The following is a 15,239-nucleotide window of genomic DNA, read 5'->3' as shown; positions in this document are numbered from 1 at the left end:
CGTTGGTATCAGCAGTCAGCAGACTCCCACAGCCGGGACCACTACTACTCCCATCATGGAACAGACTTCTTTCCATGATGGGAGTAGTAGTTCCCCAGCTGCAGGAGTCTGTCAGCGGCTGGGGAGGCTACTTTAGTATTTGTACTACTACCCCCATCATGAAACAGACATCTTCTAGCGCTGTCACAGCGCACAGCAGGGACATGCCATTCCATTCCCTGCTGCTCATCTCTGTATCTGACAGAGAGGAGCAGCGGAGAATTGAGGGACCTGTCTCCCCTGTGTGCTGTTATAGTGTTCCATTCCCAGCTGCTGCCGGTAACTGACCTTCCCCCCTGTGAGTTGCTTCATTCATTCTTTCCCCAACGCCGCCCGACATGTCCCCGCTGCTGCCCTGTTCCAAGTGCAATCAGAGCGCACAATGGTCGGGTACGGAGATGAGCAGTGGGGAATAGACTGACATGTTCCCACTGTGTGCTCTGATTGCGCTTGGAGCAGGGCAGCAGTGGGGACATGTCGGGAACCGGCGGTGGTGAATGAATGAAACAGTGCACAGTGGAGACAGGTCCCTCCATTCCCGGCTGCTCATCTCTGTCAAGTACGAAGATGAGCAGCAAGGAATGGAATGGCATGTCCCTGTGGTGCGCTGTGACAGCGCTAGAAGATGACTGGGCAACAAGCAGGGAAGGAATCATACATAAACACGTGGGGGGGGGGGAACAAAATGAATATACTCAAGGGGGAATGTGATTATACAGTAATTGGGCACACTGTAAGTTTTAAAAACCCTGCCAGGAGCCCTGGTACGGAGTCCTCCTTACTGGCCATTCAGGGCTTCCGGCGGGGAATTTAAAAAAGAGAGTAAAAATACACTGTACATCGCAGGGGAGTGGAGCATGCCGCATGCTCCCCTGTTTAATAAATTGTTATTACATCAGGTCTCAGAAGTGAGACCTGGTTTGATCAATCCCTCAGCCCCTGTACTACAACCTCCATCATGGAACAGAGTCTGTATCATGATGGGGGTAGTAGTGTAAACGCTAATGTAGCCTCCCCAGCCACCCGTAGACTCCTGCAGCCGGGGAACTACTACTCCCATCATGGAAACAAGTCTGTTCCATGATGGGAGTAGTAGTAGTCCCGGCTATGGGAGTTTGTAGGCAGAGGTGTTAAAATGGCCATAAAATAACGGTACATGACGGATGTTATAACGGGTATTAACTAATGAATATGCCCGTTATTTTGACAGACGTTATTCAGCCGTTAGCACCCGTTATTTCATCCCTTATTATACGTCCGTTTTTTATTATACAATACAGAAAACGGATGTTTAATAACGGATGAATAATCTATAGTGTGAAAGAAGCCTAATAAAAATGTAGTGTGTGTGAGTGTTTTTCACATTTATTTTAAAAATTTTTTTAGGTAGTACTACTACTTCCAGTATGGAACACACTGTTCCATGATAGGAGTAGTAGTACCTGTACTAATTGACAGATCTCCCGTGTTACTTCTGACACCCGTTGCGATCCTCCTGTATAATGCATAGATGAGGCCGGCCGCTCTTCTATGGTCCCCTGCACTGCCATATATATACACCTATTCATATTTCCTGCAGAGAGCTGTGATTGGTCAGATGGTTCTAGCCAATCACAACTCTCTGTGGGAAATATGAATAGGTGTATATATACGTCAGTGCAGGGGACCAAAGAAGAGCGGCCGGCTGCATCTATACATTATACAGGAGCATCACAGCTGGTGTCAGGAGTGACACTTGCTTCAATCTGTCTATTAATGCAGGTACCACAGCTCCCAACATGGAGCAGAATGTCCTCCATGTTGGGAGCAGTAGTACCTGCAGTTAAAGGACAGAACACAGTGAGTGTCAGTACTGACACCCGCTGCGATCATCCTTCATCCCTGAAATGCGGAGTGGCTTTCTCCTGTGCCATCTCTGCTCTGTACTCCGGCCGTGCACTCACCCATTCATATTTCCCGCTGAGAGTGGGGATTGGCTGCCACCAATATAATATAGAGCACTGAATTTTCTGGTCCCTGCCCGCTCCCGAAAATTGAAAGACAAAAAAAAAATGTAGATGTAAAATATTTTTTATAATTGAATTTTTTTTTTTTTTTATTTGTAATGTATTTTAACATTGTGTTTAATAAAGTGTGTGTGTGTTTCACTTTGTTTTTCTATATTTTTTAGGTAGTACTACTACTCCCAGCATGGAACAGACTGTTACATGATGGGAGCTGTAGTACGTGTACTAATAGACAGATCACAGCAGGTATCATTCCTGACACCCGATGCGATTGTCCTTTCTATTACAGAGATGGAGAGGCTTTCTCCTGCACTCGCATCTCTGCACTATACTCCGGCCGGCCAGTTATGTGAATAGATTTCACATCACTTATTCTTATTTCCTGCAGAGAGCTGTGATTGGCCAGATGGTTCCAGCCAATCACAGCTCTCTTCGGGAAATATGAATAATAGGTATATATATGGCATATACTCATACTACAGTGGGACCAAAGAAGAACGGTTGCCCGCGTCTATACATTATACAGGATGATCGCATCGGGTGTCAGAAGTGACAATCAATGCGATCTGTCTATTAAGGCAAATACTACAGCTCCCAGCATGGAGCAGAGTGTGCTTCATGTTGGGAGCAGTAGTACCTGCAGTTGAGGACAGATCACAGCAAGTGTTACTCCTGATACCCGATCGTCCTATCAAGATGCGAGAAAGCCGCCCGCATCTATACATTATACAGGACGATTGCAGGGGTGTCAGAAGTGACACTCGCTGCGATCTATCTATTAATGCAGATACTACAGATCTTGGCATGCAGAAGAGTGTGCTCCATGTTGGGAGCAGTAGTACCTGCAGTTAAGGACAGATCACAACAGGTATCACTCCTGACACCCGATGCGATCATCCTATCTAGATGCGAGAAAGCTGCCCGCATCTATACATTATACAGGACGATCGCAGCGAGTGTCAGGAGTGACACCTTGGGCGGTCTGTCTATTAGCACAGGTACTACTACTCCCATCATGGAACAGTCTGTTCCATGCTGAGAGTAGTAGTACTACCTAAAAAAAATTTAAATTAAGAAAAAAAGTGAAACACACACTATATTAAACACATTACTAATAAATAATTTATTCGGATCGAATTGATATATAAAAAAAACAAGTGATTCACCCCCACTATAATGTCCACATGCATATATTTAATATAACACAATAAAATATAAACACAATATCACATCTGTCATATTTGTACCACTGTCGGTACTATAGTAATGTAAACTACAGATTATGATGGGCTGTGGTAAAACTAATGGAAGCCAACAAATGAAAAATAGTAAAACATTACGCCATGGCAAAGCATGCTTTTGCCCACAATATGTCTATTGAATTATTGCACGTATAAATTAATATATAAAAGACATTATAAAACTCATTCACTGGGGAATACCGTGAGCATTGCAACCTTTTCAGTCATAACTCTACTCAGTGCAGTTTGAACCACAACTACACACTATCTATGTTAGTCACATCAAAGAAGAACATTCTATTCTGGTAAACATTTCCACTATTTACGTATGAAGATACTACAATATTAAGGACTAGGGGGATTTCCTAGCTGTAATCCATAGAGAGATTATATAAATAAGATACTCTAAAAGTAGAATAGATGTCATTTATTTTACACAATCTTTTGAGCCAATTCCTAAATGGGTACTTACGACATTGTACAGCCTTGATTTTGTCTTTGCGTATCCACCTTGATGGTTAAATTTGTCACTTACACCAAATAATTGTTATTGTATATAGTTAATATCTATATGAGGATTAGGATTATCTATCTCATTGGCGCAGAGATGAAAGAGAAGAGCAGCCTGGGGCATAGTGTCATTCAGTTTCTGAGCATGATGTTTGATCAGAAAAACCTGTGACCTCCCCATGAGAAGGCAAATTGTTTAGAGATTAATCTGTTTGATAAACCATCCGGGGTCTGCACGTGCACCATTCTACTCTTGCTACTGCAAACCAATTGATTGACATTATTGACAGCTACATACTCTTACAAGAGAAAACTTAGCAAATACAACTCCATTTTGTGTGTTAAGATTTTTCATTTAAGCTGTATGTCTTCTAAATCTTAAGTAAAACATATTTAAATGGGCACTGTCATTTTAAACACCCTCATCCATATGTTTGATTCATATCACATTTGTAAATCATTTATTTACCAAAAATGACTCATGACCCTAGAAAAATGGCTCTATTGCCTTGGTCACTAGATGTCTCCCTTCTTTGCAATCTTCTGCCCACTGCCTGTTGTTAGGGGATTTGTGTCTCTAGTAACAGAGAGAGACCCAGGACAAAACATAGGAAGTGAGAATGGGGCTTAGCTTTTGCTATGCACTGGAGAGGGAGAGAGCCTGAGGCAGCCTGGCTGTGTATCTGGAAGATTAGCCGGTATGCATGCAAAAGATTATTCTCAAAGGTAAATCTAGGTTTCCCTAACATCTACTGTATGATTATCCAAAAAGAATATGGCAGCTGTCCCTTGTGTAAATACTAATGCTCCTGCCTCTTTATTTCCCCAGTGCTGCAGTGTAATCTCAGATTTTGACAGGAATTCCACTTACAAAGTTTACACAGTTTTCTACAGTTTTTTTTTTAGGGTAAGTAAGTGACCAGCAGTGTATATAGATCGCCAGTCCCATACAAAGCCCTATGGAAACTTCAAAAAAACAATAATGTTAGTACTGTATGACTACAGTGAATGGGTGAAACTGTAGCCTTGGCAGCTACAATGGGTCCCAAGGGTTAAAGGAGTAGTCCAGTGCAGAACAACTTATCCCCTATCCTTATCTCCTTTAAGGGGGCTCCTCCTCACCTGGAGAGTTGCTTTTATGTACATCTGTCTACTTGGTAAATAGTTTTATGTCATCTAAGCTTTAGTCAAAAGAAGAAGTTAATTTGGGCATCAATAGAAAAACTTGCACAGCCTACAATCATATTCCTTGGCAGCTCTGATTAGAGAGATAGTACAATGATAGGTGGCACTTTAAAAACTTTCAGGGCTTACTATTTTAGTTTTATATCAAAACAACTTGCTTTATGACTTGTGCATTTTCCATTTTCTAGAAGAAGAGATAGATGTTAAAAGAATGCAAAATATGGCAATACTGCAATATATTTATGTAAGGAAGGCATACATCAATAGAAAAGACGTTGCTTACCTTGATGAGTCGTACAGAAGGACACTGACTGGCCGCTGCAAACAGATTTGGAGTGTTGTTTCCTTCCAATGCCCAATCATGTACTCTGAAAGAGAGGAAGTGGCATGACAATTAGCACTTTCCATAAATACAACTGCATCCCCGGCTACATACATTTTCTGCTTTCTGCAGTGCCAGATTGTCTGGAGTTGAAATGACTGTCAATGTTTAAAATGAGAAATTTGGGCGATCAACTGTTAGGAGACGCCACATCGGTTGTAAAAAGTCGCTTTTGGTGGTGCCCATAGCTACTATATGTATAATCTGTGTTCTAATAGACTATACTGTAATATTATAAATGTACTTTAATGTCAATACACAATGTCATTCTCAGGCTGGGTTCACATTGTGTTTTGTGGTTACTTCTCACTGGTTACCATTTTGTTATGTATTTTTGTTGTTGTTTTTTTAGCTGTATAGAATAGTGTATGCCAAGGTTAAATGGGTGATTTAAACGGATGTTGCTGTATGCCATAACTTACATAAAAATAAAAAATAAAACACATTGCGACATACAGTATATATATATATATATATATATATATATATATATTTTTTTTTTTTTTTTTTATTTGCTGGACACAATAGCACAGACTACTGTCTGGACTCTTGAGTCCAGAAAAAAAAAAAAAGTTAAGTGTTCATTATAAGTTAAATAGAAGTTGTGGAATACAGCAGAATCCGTTTTAACCATGCGTTTAACCTATCAGTGTGTACAACACAAACACAGTGTGAATGCAGCTTAACACTGACTGGATTTATGGCACAGCCCACAGTCGATTAAACATGTTATATACCCTAAGCATAAAATACTAAGCAAGCCTTCTATATGTCTTTTCCAGAATTACACATGTAAAATCACTTCACAGCAAAAACAGCTTTTGTATTAACTTTATGTTCGATAAGACTGTATACCAGCGGTTATTTTGTGCAGCAATGTATTCTTGAACTACAACATGCACCTCAATAGAATTATGGAGAAATTGTCCTTGACCTTTAAGGTGGTTGAGACACCGATGATTAAGCGGCTATGTACAAAACAGCTGCAGTCATAACACCAGGAGTTAACACTGTGCTTCCAACTAGCTAAAGCTCTCCAAGTGTTAATAACCTTCACCAAAAACTAATCTTATTAACCACATCATTCCCAACCTCACATTAGGAATACAAGAAAGTATTACGGATGACAATGTCAATTTAGCAATCTGCATTTTCTTTCCCATACTGTTCTCTACCTATATTTTACATTCCGATAGATAGCAAATGATATGGTGGTTGAGAAGAAGAAAAAGCCCAAAGATAGTGCCTCTCTTTTATAGTGCTGGCAGTGAATATGTTACACGGTAAATGATACAAAGGCTATGGAAGCAGCATCTTCCTAAAGAGGGAAGCAAAGAAACGGAGAGAGGAATAGCAGAGGAATCGGATGAAGATAGGAGAAGGGGAGGAAGGACAGAACGAGGATTCTCGATGGGAGGAGGGTTTGTGGGTTTTGTTTTTGCACAGATAATAGGATTCAACGAAGCGCTGAGAGCATCCAGCCATCCGCTTGGGCTGTCCTGTTAAATACAGAGCACTGGGGAGACAGAAGGAGGGGGAAGATGGAGAGAGAGGGAGTAGACTAAGAAATATGGAAGAGAGGTGATGTACAAGAAAAGGATACTGGTAATGCTGATGCACATTTGTAGATCAGACGGACAGGTAAAGTAAGTAATGAGGGAATCAGGAGTAGAAAATAATGACAAGCCAAGATCATACGGAAGATGAAGATAATGAGATAGAAAAGCCGATTAGAGATAGAAAGAAAGACAAAAGAAAAGAAATGTTACATTTAAGAAAGATAGTGGCAAGGGAGCTACAAAAGACATAAAAGATGCTTCTGTCTGCAGTCCTAAACTGTGACAGGCAACATAGACACGTTTTATATCATTTTTAAGGCACCAATATCCACAGCGGAGCCGAGACTGAGTATATGGGATTATATAAAATACAGAAATTCATTATTAATAGCATGGCCATGATGTGTTTACAGATGAGCAAAACTCTCTTCTCTAGAAGGCGAATCAACTCAATTTGCTGCATAGTTTGACCCTTCTCCAGTGCTCCACGTACAAAGGCAGTGTATATGCCTATAATCCAGGTCATGAAGCCATGTTAGAGGCAGGAACTGCCAGGGATTCAAGCTGCTGTTTTAATCGATCTGTCTCTCCTTCTCTCACCTCCCTCCCCCTCCACTTTCTTCTCTCCTGTATTCATATTTCCTTCATTTCTAAGCCTCTGAATTCGCCCTTGCTGTTGTATTCTCCAATTGCCGGACGCTTTTCCAACTACATCTCTTGTTATATGCCTCTTAGTCTGAGGTTGAATACAGCACCAAGAAGTGAAATCAACATAAGAAGTAATAGAGTACGCAATGCAGGAATGGCAGTGGAGGACTTGGCTGGGATCCTAACAACCCCTCACTGCCATATGTGATACTTCTAATTAAAAAATTAATTAATGAGAAAGTCAGGGATAAAAATGTGATGACAGATATATGGAGAAGGGAGGAGGGAATGAAGGCCAGCAACGAGAGCGAGATTAGGAAAATGATGAAAATAGACACAGGCCTCATCCAGCACCACTGATGTATAGAAAATATGCCAGTCACAAGTACAAGGCCTACAAAGTATACGATACAGTCACATTAGAACTCTCATCAATTTCACAGCAAAGTCAATATTTGAGATGGGGCAGGATGAATGACATGATATGTGGAGCAGTGTTTTAACAATAGGGCGACTGTGAAGATCTGAGATGTTTTGATGCATGAATAAATGTGTAGAATTTTAGTCATACATATATTAAAATCATAGTTTATATGCAATGAAATGCTGGAAGATAAAACAAAGAATCTAGAAAGGCAGGTATTTGCGCCTTCAAACGTGCCTGACTTTCTGAATCCAACCAAACTCCCAGAAGCCTACACTCCCCTTCTCAGTGTGGAAAATGTTATTCTGCCCTATATATTTCTGTCACCTGAGGGAAAGAGTAATAACTTCTCTGCCAGAGGGGCAGTAAGACAGTTATATGTTTAATGGGTTAAAGTGCTAGTCCCATGTTTTGGGGAAGGTGATGGTCTAAATAACATGGTTAATTGGACAAAACATCTCCCTACAAGATGAAAAATCGAGCTCAAACCAAGAGCTACAGAAAACTGCTATATATTGTACTAGAAAATTAATTCCAAAAACATTACAGTTATTTATGTGTATTAACACCCAAACCTCTGCTGCATTTACCACTCCTATAAAGCCAATCTGAATTCAGATCTGCAGTATATTAAGAAAATGAAGGCAGGGCATGGCAGTCCAGTCTGTCTACACATTTCTATTCTCTGGACTCTGTGCAGGGTAGTAGATATTTAAGAATGCTAAGCATCAGTCTCGTCTGACTCCATTCACAGCGGCACTAAGACTAACAGGGTCAGTGATGCATAAGACCAGACCACCTTTCCTTTTACTATTTTACATATCAGTGCCCTATGTTTTGAATATCTATATTTCTATAAATTAAATGCCCCCTTTTCATACTACATATTTATTTATATACATGTATTAATTCCTAACTTTAATGGTTTTCAGGTTATCAATTAACAGGGCTCTATGCTCTATTACCATGTACTTCATTTGGGACCTAAGGTGTCAATATTGGTCATTGCTCAATAGATTATTTATCTCTGTATGGCGACCTCACCATAAATCATGGACATAGATCTTATCCAAGAATATGTTTTTTTTTAGTTCGATACACATAAGGGATTGTAAAATATACTTATAACCTTATCTGGGTTACTTTTCTTTTTGGCGAGTAGTGTTGGAGTATATACCGGTAATTTGCTGTTATTGCTCAGTGATACATGAGTTCTATATTTAAAGTGGAGCTGTCAGCAGGTTTCTAGTGTATAAAGTAAGGACATACCTGTATAGGACTTTTGACTTATACCTCTCATTAGTTAGTTGACTCCTCCAGCACAGAGATATCAGAGCTATGAGGCTTTGAGCCCATTGGGCATTCCCATTGGCTGCTAGAGCACAGAACAGTTTGCGTCCTTCACCAGTTAGTCACTCCCCTTGTACGCTGGTCATCTCCTCTACCCCCCATTGACAGTCATTAGGCTGTACTGTAATCCACACTTTCCTCGTAATCTAGCAGCTCAGAGGAACACCCAGTGGGCTCATAAACCTAATTTGCATATATTTTTTAAATGCTGAAATCCCGGTATTGGAGGGGTCCAACATAATGAGATATAGATACCTAAAGAGGTATATATAGATTCAGGGTCAAAAGCCCTATATAGCCACTCCCTACTTTATACCATTAAAAAACCTGCTGATAGGTCAGGCACTGATATTTGTTAATCTGTAATATAAGCATTTGTGTAATAATTTATGTAAATTCCTTTTATACTAATCATGTGACAATATTGTGTTACGTGATGTGGTTAATGTTTTGTCTTGTTTTTTGCTGCTGTTTTATGTATGTTATTACTGTAGATACCACATGGGGACCTAAACATCCTACAGCTGATGCCCTCTATATATGTTTCCTGTCATTCATTTGTATACATAGGCTGGATCTGTCAGAGTGATAGATGCTCTATCTTAGCAATGCTCCACTCTGGCTTGGAGGAGAGATATTTTTTGCTTACACCTGAATGTCTACATAGAACAATCTTCAGGCCTACTGTGTACATAGACATATAGATGTGTACAAAATTATTGGTACTCTTCTGTAAATGACAGAAAAACCCACAATGCTCCCTAAAATAACTTGAAATTGACAAAACTAACAATGAATAAAAATGTTATGAACATTTTCTGATGAACATCAGACATTGCTTTTGAATTGTGGTTCAACAGAATCATTTCGAAAAACGAAATAATAAAACTGGTCTGGAAGAAAATGATGATATCCTGAACTTAACCTTTTGAGGCAGTCATGGAAATACTGCGATTTCTGTAACTCTCAATGAGTCAAAGAAAAGAACACTGTACCTACTGTGAAGCATGGCGGATGTGTTTTGGGGTTGCTTTGCTGCATCTGGCACAGGTTGTCTTGAATCTGTAGAGGGTACAATGAAATCTCAAGACTATCAAGGCATTCTGGAGCAAAATGTGCTGCCCAGTGTCAGGAAGCTTGGTCTCAGTCACAGGTCATGGGTCCTCCAAAGAGAATCACCCAAAAACAGCTAAAAACCCAATAATGGCTAAGAGCAAAACACTGGACTATTCTGAGGGGCCATCTATGAGTCCTGATCCTACTAAACATCTGTGGAAGAAGCTGAAACATGCAGTCTGGAGAAGGCACCCTTCAAACCTGAGACAGCTGGAGCAGTATCTTATGAGGAGTGGGCCAAGATTCCTGGAGACAAGTGCAGAAGTCTCATTAAAGGGGTACTCCACTGCTCAGCATTTGGAACAAACTGTTCCGAATGCAGGAGCCGTCCCTGGGAGCTTGTAACGTCATAGCCCCTCCCCGCATGACATCTCGCCCCGCACCCTCAATGCAAGTCTATGCCACGCCCCCTCTCATAGACTTGCATTAAGGGGGCAGGGCGAGATGTAATGCGGGGAGGGGCTATGACGTCACGAGCTCCCAAGGCCGGCTCCAGCATTGGGAACAGTTTGTTCCAAATGCTGAGCAGCGGAGTACCCCTTTAAGAGTTACAGAAATCACTGGATCACAGTGACTGCCTCAAAAGGTTGTGCAGGGTACTCTGGTGGAAATATATATATTTTTTTTTAAATCAACTGGTGTCAGAAAGTTATACAGATTTGTAAATTACTTCTATATAAAAATCTTAAACCTTCAGTCTGACCACAGTGCTCTCTGCTGACACCTCTGTCCATGTTAGGAACAGTTCCTGATATGGACAGAGGTGCCAGCAGAGAGCACTGTAGTCAGACTGGAAAGAACTCCAGAAAGAAATACAACTTCCTGTGGAGCATACAGCAGCTGATAAGTACTGGAAGTATTAAGATTTTTAAATAGAAGTAATTTACAAATGTGTTTAACTTTCTGGCACCAGTTGATTTTAAAATAGTTTTTTTTTTCACCGGAGTACCCCTTTAAGTTCAGGAAATCATTGAACCACAATTTAAAAGCAATGTTAAATTCTCATCAGTAGTTTTTGGTAAATTGTATTCATTGTTACTTTTATATCTAATTTTTAAGTGCTCAAATAAGTTGCAAATAATGTAAAAACACCTCTATGTGCAGCTGGCTGTACTTCAATGTGAATGCCTCCTTTTATGTCTTCTGATTCTGCATTCCTGTCTATTTTATTCCTATGCACAATGGAACCTATTTCTTCTTATTAATGAGCATTTCTATAATGCACCGAATTTTATAAACTGGTAAATCAGAATTACAAATGTAGGCAATGCGTGGTTAAATATGTTTTATTTGTTGATGTTGGCATGTTTCTGTTTTGTATTGGAGGCTATTATTGGTTGTCATGGGTATACATACCATGGTAGCAGACCTATCAGTTGCTATGAGGTCCAGTAGCCAGGGGGTCCACCTCTACTCAATTGGTTGTCATTATGGATGATGAAAGTGGTGGAAGGGACAAGAGAAAATGTAATGCAAGAAAAGACAGAGAAGACAACACATGGTCCTAAAGGTGGCTGTGATGGAGTGAAGCCCTATTTACAGCTTTTGCAGTAGGGCCTCATGGCTACTTGTTACACCTTTCCTGATTCCTTTTTTACTTAATTCCTCAGTGTCTGAAGGTAAAGTCACAATATTACCAAACGATAGCTGCTACTCTAACTCTGCTTTACTAACTCATGGCCATTTTTCTATTTTCACTTGGATCTAAAATCACTATATGGGAAACATACGGTAATTCCAATGCAATTCATAGATATCAAATATTATTAAGACAAGTGGAAATATCTGTAATGTATACATATGTGTAAAGAGAACAAAGGTACTTTTCATTTTAAGCTTTTTAATTCTAATTGCAAAGGAATGTTTTCTGCATGGTGTTGCCTGAACCCAGGCAGCAGTGCCCATGGTCATACCTACATGTCATAGGAGCAGTAGTGATAACGATGTAATGTCTGCAAAGTAAAGCATAAAATCAATCATATCTCCAAATAGTGGTAGAATAGGATGACTATGGATTTGCAGATGCTTTTCTATACACTGCTACAAAAAGTGTGTCAAAAGCCCCACAACTATGTTAACTTTTATATTAAGTGCATGTTATTATCCGGCAAAGTGCTACATTTCGGTGAGCTGTGGGTCATAGCAATGAACAATGTGTCTCCATTGTTCCCGCTGCGCGACTGATTACTCCTTGTATTGATCACCCCATGGTTCAGTTTTGAGTATTGAGAAAAACGTGTGAAGTAAATGAAATGATTTATGCAAGAGAGTACTAGGAGTAATGTTATAACAGCAAACTGTCATATAACAGAAAGCAACAGATTCTAGATTGTATATACTGTATACTTTCATGGTAGTGCCCTCTCATTTCCCTAAATAGATGTTTCTTGATGTATCTGGCAACAACTTAATTAACTATTTATCCCTTATAAGGACAATGAATAAATAACATTTGAACATGTTTGCCAAATTTCAGCAACCCGTTCTCAACCCACACACAGCCTGTTCTACTAAGACCCTCCATATATTCGCTATCCATTTAATTATGTCCCCCAGAGGGGTACACAGATTATAGGACATAACAAAACATGGAAATCATAATTCATGGAAATTCCACTATTTGTCTCTGTTTAATATGTTTATAGACATATCTCCCTTTACTCCACCTTGGAATCCTCCAACCATGTTATCCTCTTTCCACTCCTTACATAGAATTTTATTTTGCTCATATTCTGCCTATTATCAGCCCCATCCCATTTCCTCTCACAATCACTCTTTTATTACCGACCTTTTTACTTATCTCATTACACACAATGGAGTCATAATTAACGGTTACAAGAAAAAGCAGAATGGAACAGAACCTCTAGGACTAGAAAGTCAGCTGTCACATTATAAAAAGATTAGGGACAACTCCCTCCAACATATGAGAGCACATGGTGGGGGTTACAATGTATATGGTTCAAAAAGAGCGCTTACGACTGCGAACTATGGAGGTCAGCACTAAGTGCCATCTATTGTTGGAAATAATATGTTTAAATCAAAGGAAATGGGCTAGAAATAATGCATTTCTTAACTATATACTTTACACAACCGTGTATATCAATAGGGCTATGTATAGAATGTGGTGAAGTAGGAAGCAGTACTTTAGCATGGGGGGGGGGGTTGGGGCATTTTCTACTTAATAAACTGACAGTGAAGAAAGGGAGAGCACCTTGCTAATTCATGCACTCCGCGGACAAGTAAAGTGTGTAGAGATTGTCAGTATGTAGATTATCATGTCAAAAGCCTTTCCTGTGAAGCGGAAACACCTTTTTTTTGCACGGTTAACTTGTAGAAAAACTGATGCACAGCCATCTGTGCGTGCTGCACTAACCAGCATGCTGTTCATTTTTATGGATTTTATTTATATATTACCGAGGGAGTGGGCACCAAGGTGTTCGGCAGCAACCATGTACACATCCTGGCTGCGCCAGCTTCTTTTGGAAATTTGCTGAGAGTATGAGGAAGGGAAAAGTCAAATGCACATAAGCAGCCAGAGACCTAATGAGGCTTATGCCATCTTCCTAATTTTATTAATAACGTTACTAATATAAAACTACATAAAACAGTCATTATGGAGGAGACTAAATTTCTTTTATATAGCTTTAGGTTTAATATATAGCACACATTGCAATATCAATTTACAAAAAAGAAAAACTATAGTAATGTTTTAAGACATTTTTGGACTACTCATTTTTAATGAAATATTAGAATAGTAATAGAAAAGAATATAAATGTGGTTTAAGCAGGACCTGTTGGCTTCCCTGTTTTAGAACCTCCTTTAATTTTTCATGATATATTTTCATTTTCATGATTCATTTTCATGATATATATCTGTTATGCAACTTTTCTTAGAATTTTGCACTTTACTGCTCCTTTATTCCTCCTCCTAGAAATGTATGAGAAATTTGACAACTGGGTGTTATCAAACATCTAGTCAAAGGGGTGTGTACCTGAAGTCTGTCATTGTCAGCACTTATAGGAAAGTGTCAGACTGTGTAGGAATACACCCCTAAATGGCAACACTTGGCTGTCACTTCACTTGTGAATTTCTATTAGTAATAAAAGAGGATAGGCACAATATAGTGTTCCAAGTAAAAATGCTCCAGAATGATGTAATGGTAAATACAAGTATTTACTATAACAGACATGTCAGAAAAGCTGACTGATCCTCTTTAGCACAAATAATTCTTCTTCTTCATAAAACCTGTACTGAAGGTCAAAGAGTCTCTATATTATGTAGCTGTACCCACTGTGTATGCTGCATTATTTGTGTACAGGTTGTACAGCACCATTACCAACATCTTCTGCCCTAGAAGCAATGAAGGTTAAACCAAGTCATTTGTGTGCATGAAGCCTAAGGCTGGGTTCACGCAGAGAATTTCGGTCAGTATTTTTTTGTCAAAACCAGGAGTTAAACAGATACAAAGAAAACCGATAATGGATAGATGTGCAGCTTTTTTTCTGTGTTTTGAACCCAGCTTAAAAAAAAAAAGCTAAATAATTAGCAGTACTCTGATATACAAAAATTCACTCCATTTAAAATGATGTGATACAAATTAGGGTTGCAACGATTAATCGAAATCAACAATAAAAATCTTTAATGGGATTTGTTGTCGACGTCGATTAATCGAGCTCTGACAACCTCAGCATTATGACATTTGTAACTAATTTTTGGGGTCAGCTCTACACTTCAGCGGGTAGCACTGCACTCCACCCACTCCCCGGCCAGCCCCCAGC

At 39.6% G+C, this 15,239-nt stretch overlaps 1 protein-coding gene across 12 annotated transcripts in view; it reads right to left on the bottom strand.

Moving 5' to 3' along the window:
* Positions 1 to 15,239, bottom strand: part of LINGO1 (leucine rich repeat and Ig domain containing 1) — a 490,648-nt gene that overhangs the window by 140,081 nt on the left and 335,328 nt on the right. For all 12 annotated transcript variants that reach the window (XR_008892542.1, XR_008892541.1, XR_008892543.1 and 9 more), the window contains one exon: positions 5,265 to 5,349. Coding sequence is in view for 4 of the 12 variants with exons in the window: in XM_056572727.1 (XP_056428702.1) it covers positions 5,265 to 5,349 (85 nt within the window). In the remaining 8 variants the exon portion in view is untranslated. The remainder of the gene's footprint in view (positions 1 to 5,264; positions 5,350 to 15,239) is intronic.

This window comes from Hyla sarda, chromosome 4, assembly GCF_029499605.1.
Source record: "Hyla sarda isolate aHylSar1 chromosome 4, aHylSar1.hap1, whole genome shotgun sequence".
Taxonomy (NCBI): Eukaryota; Metazoa; Chordata; class Amphibia; order Anura; family Hylidae; genus Hyla; species Hyla sarda.
The sequence above is the reverse complement of the archived record's forward strand: the minus strand, read 5'-3'. Positions and strand labels throughout refer to the sequence as shown.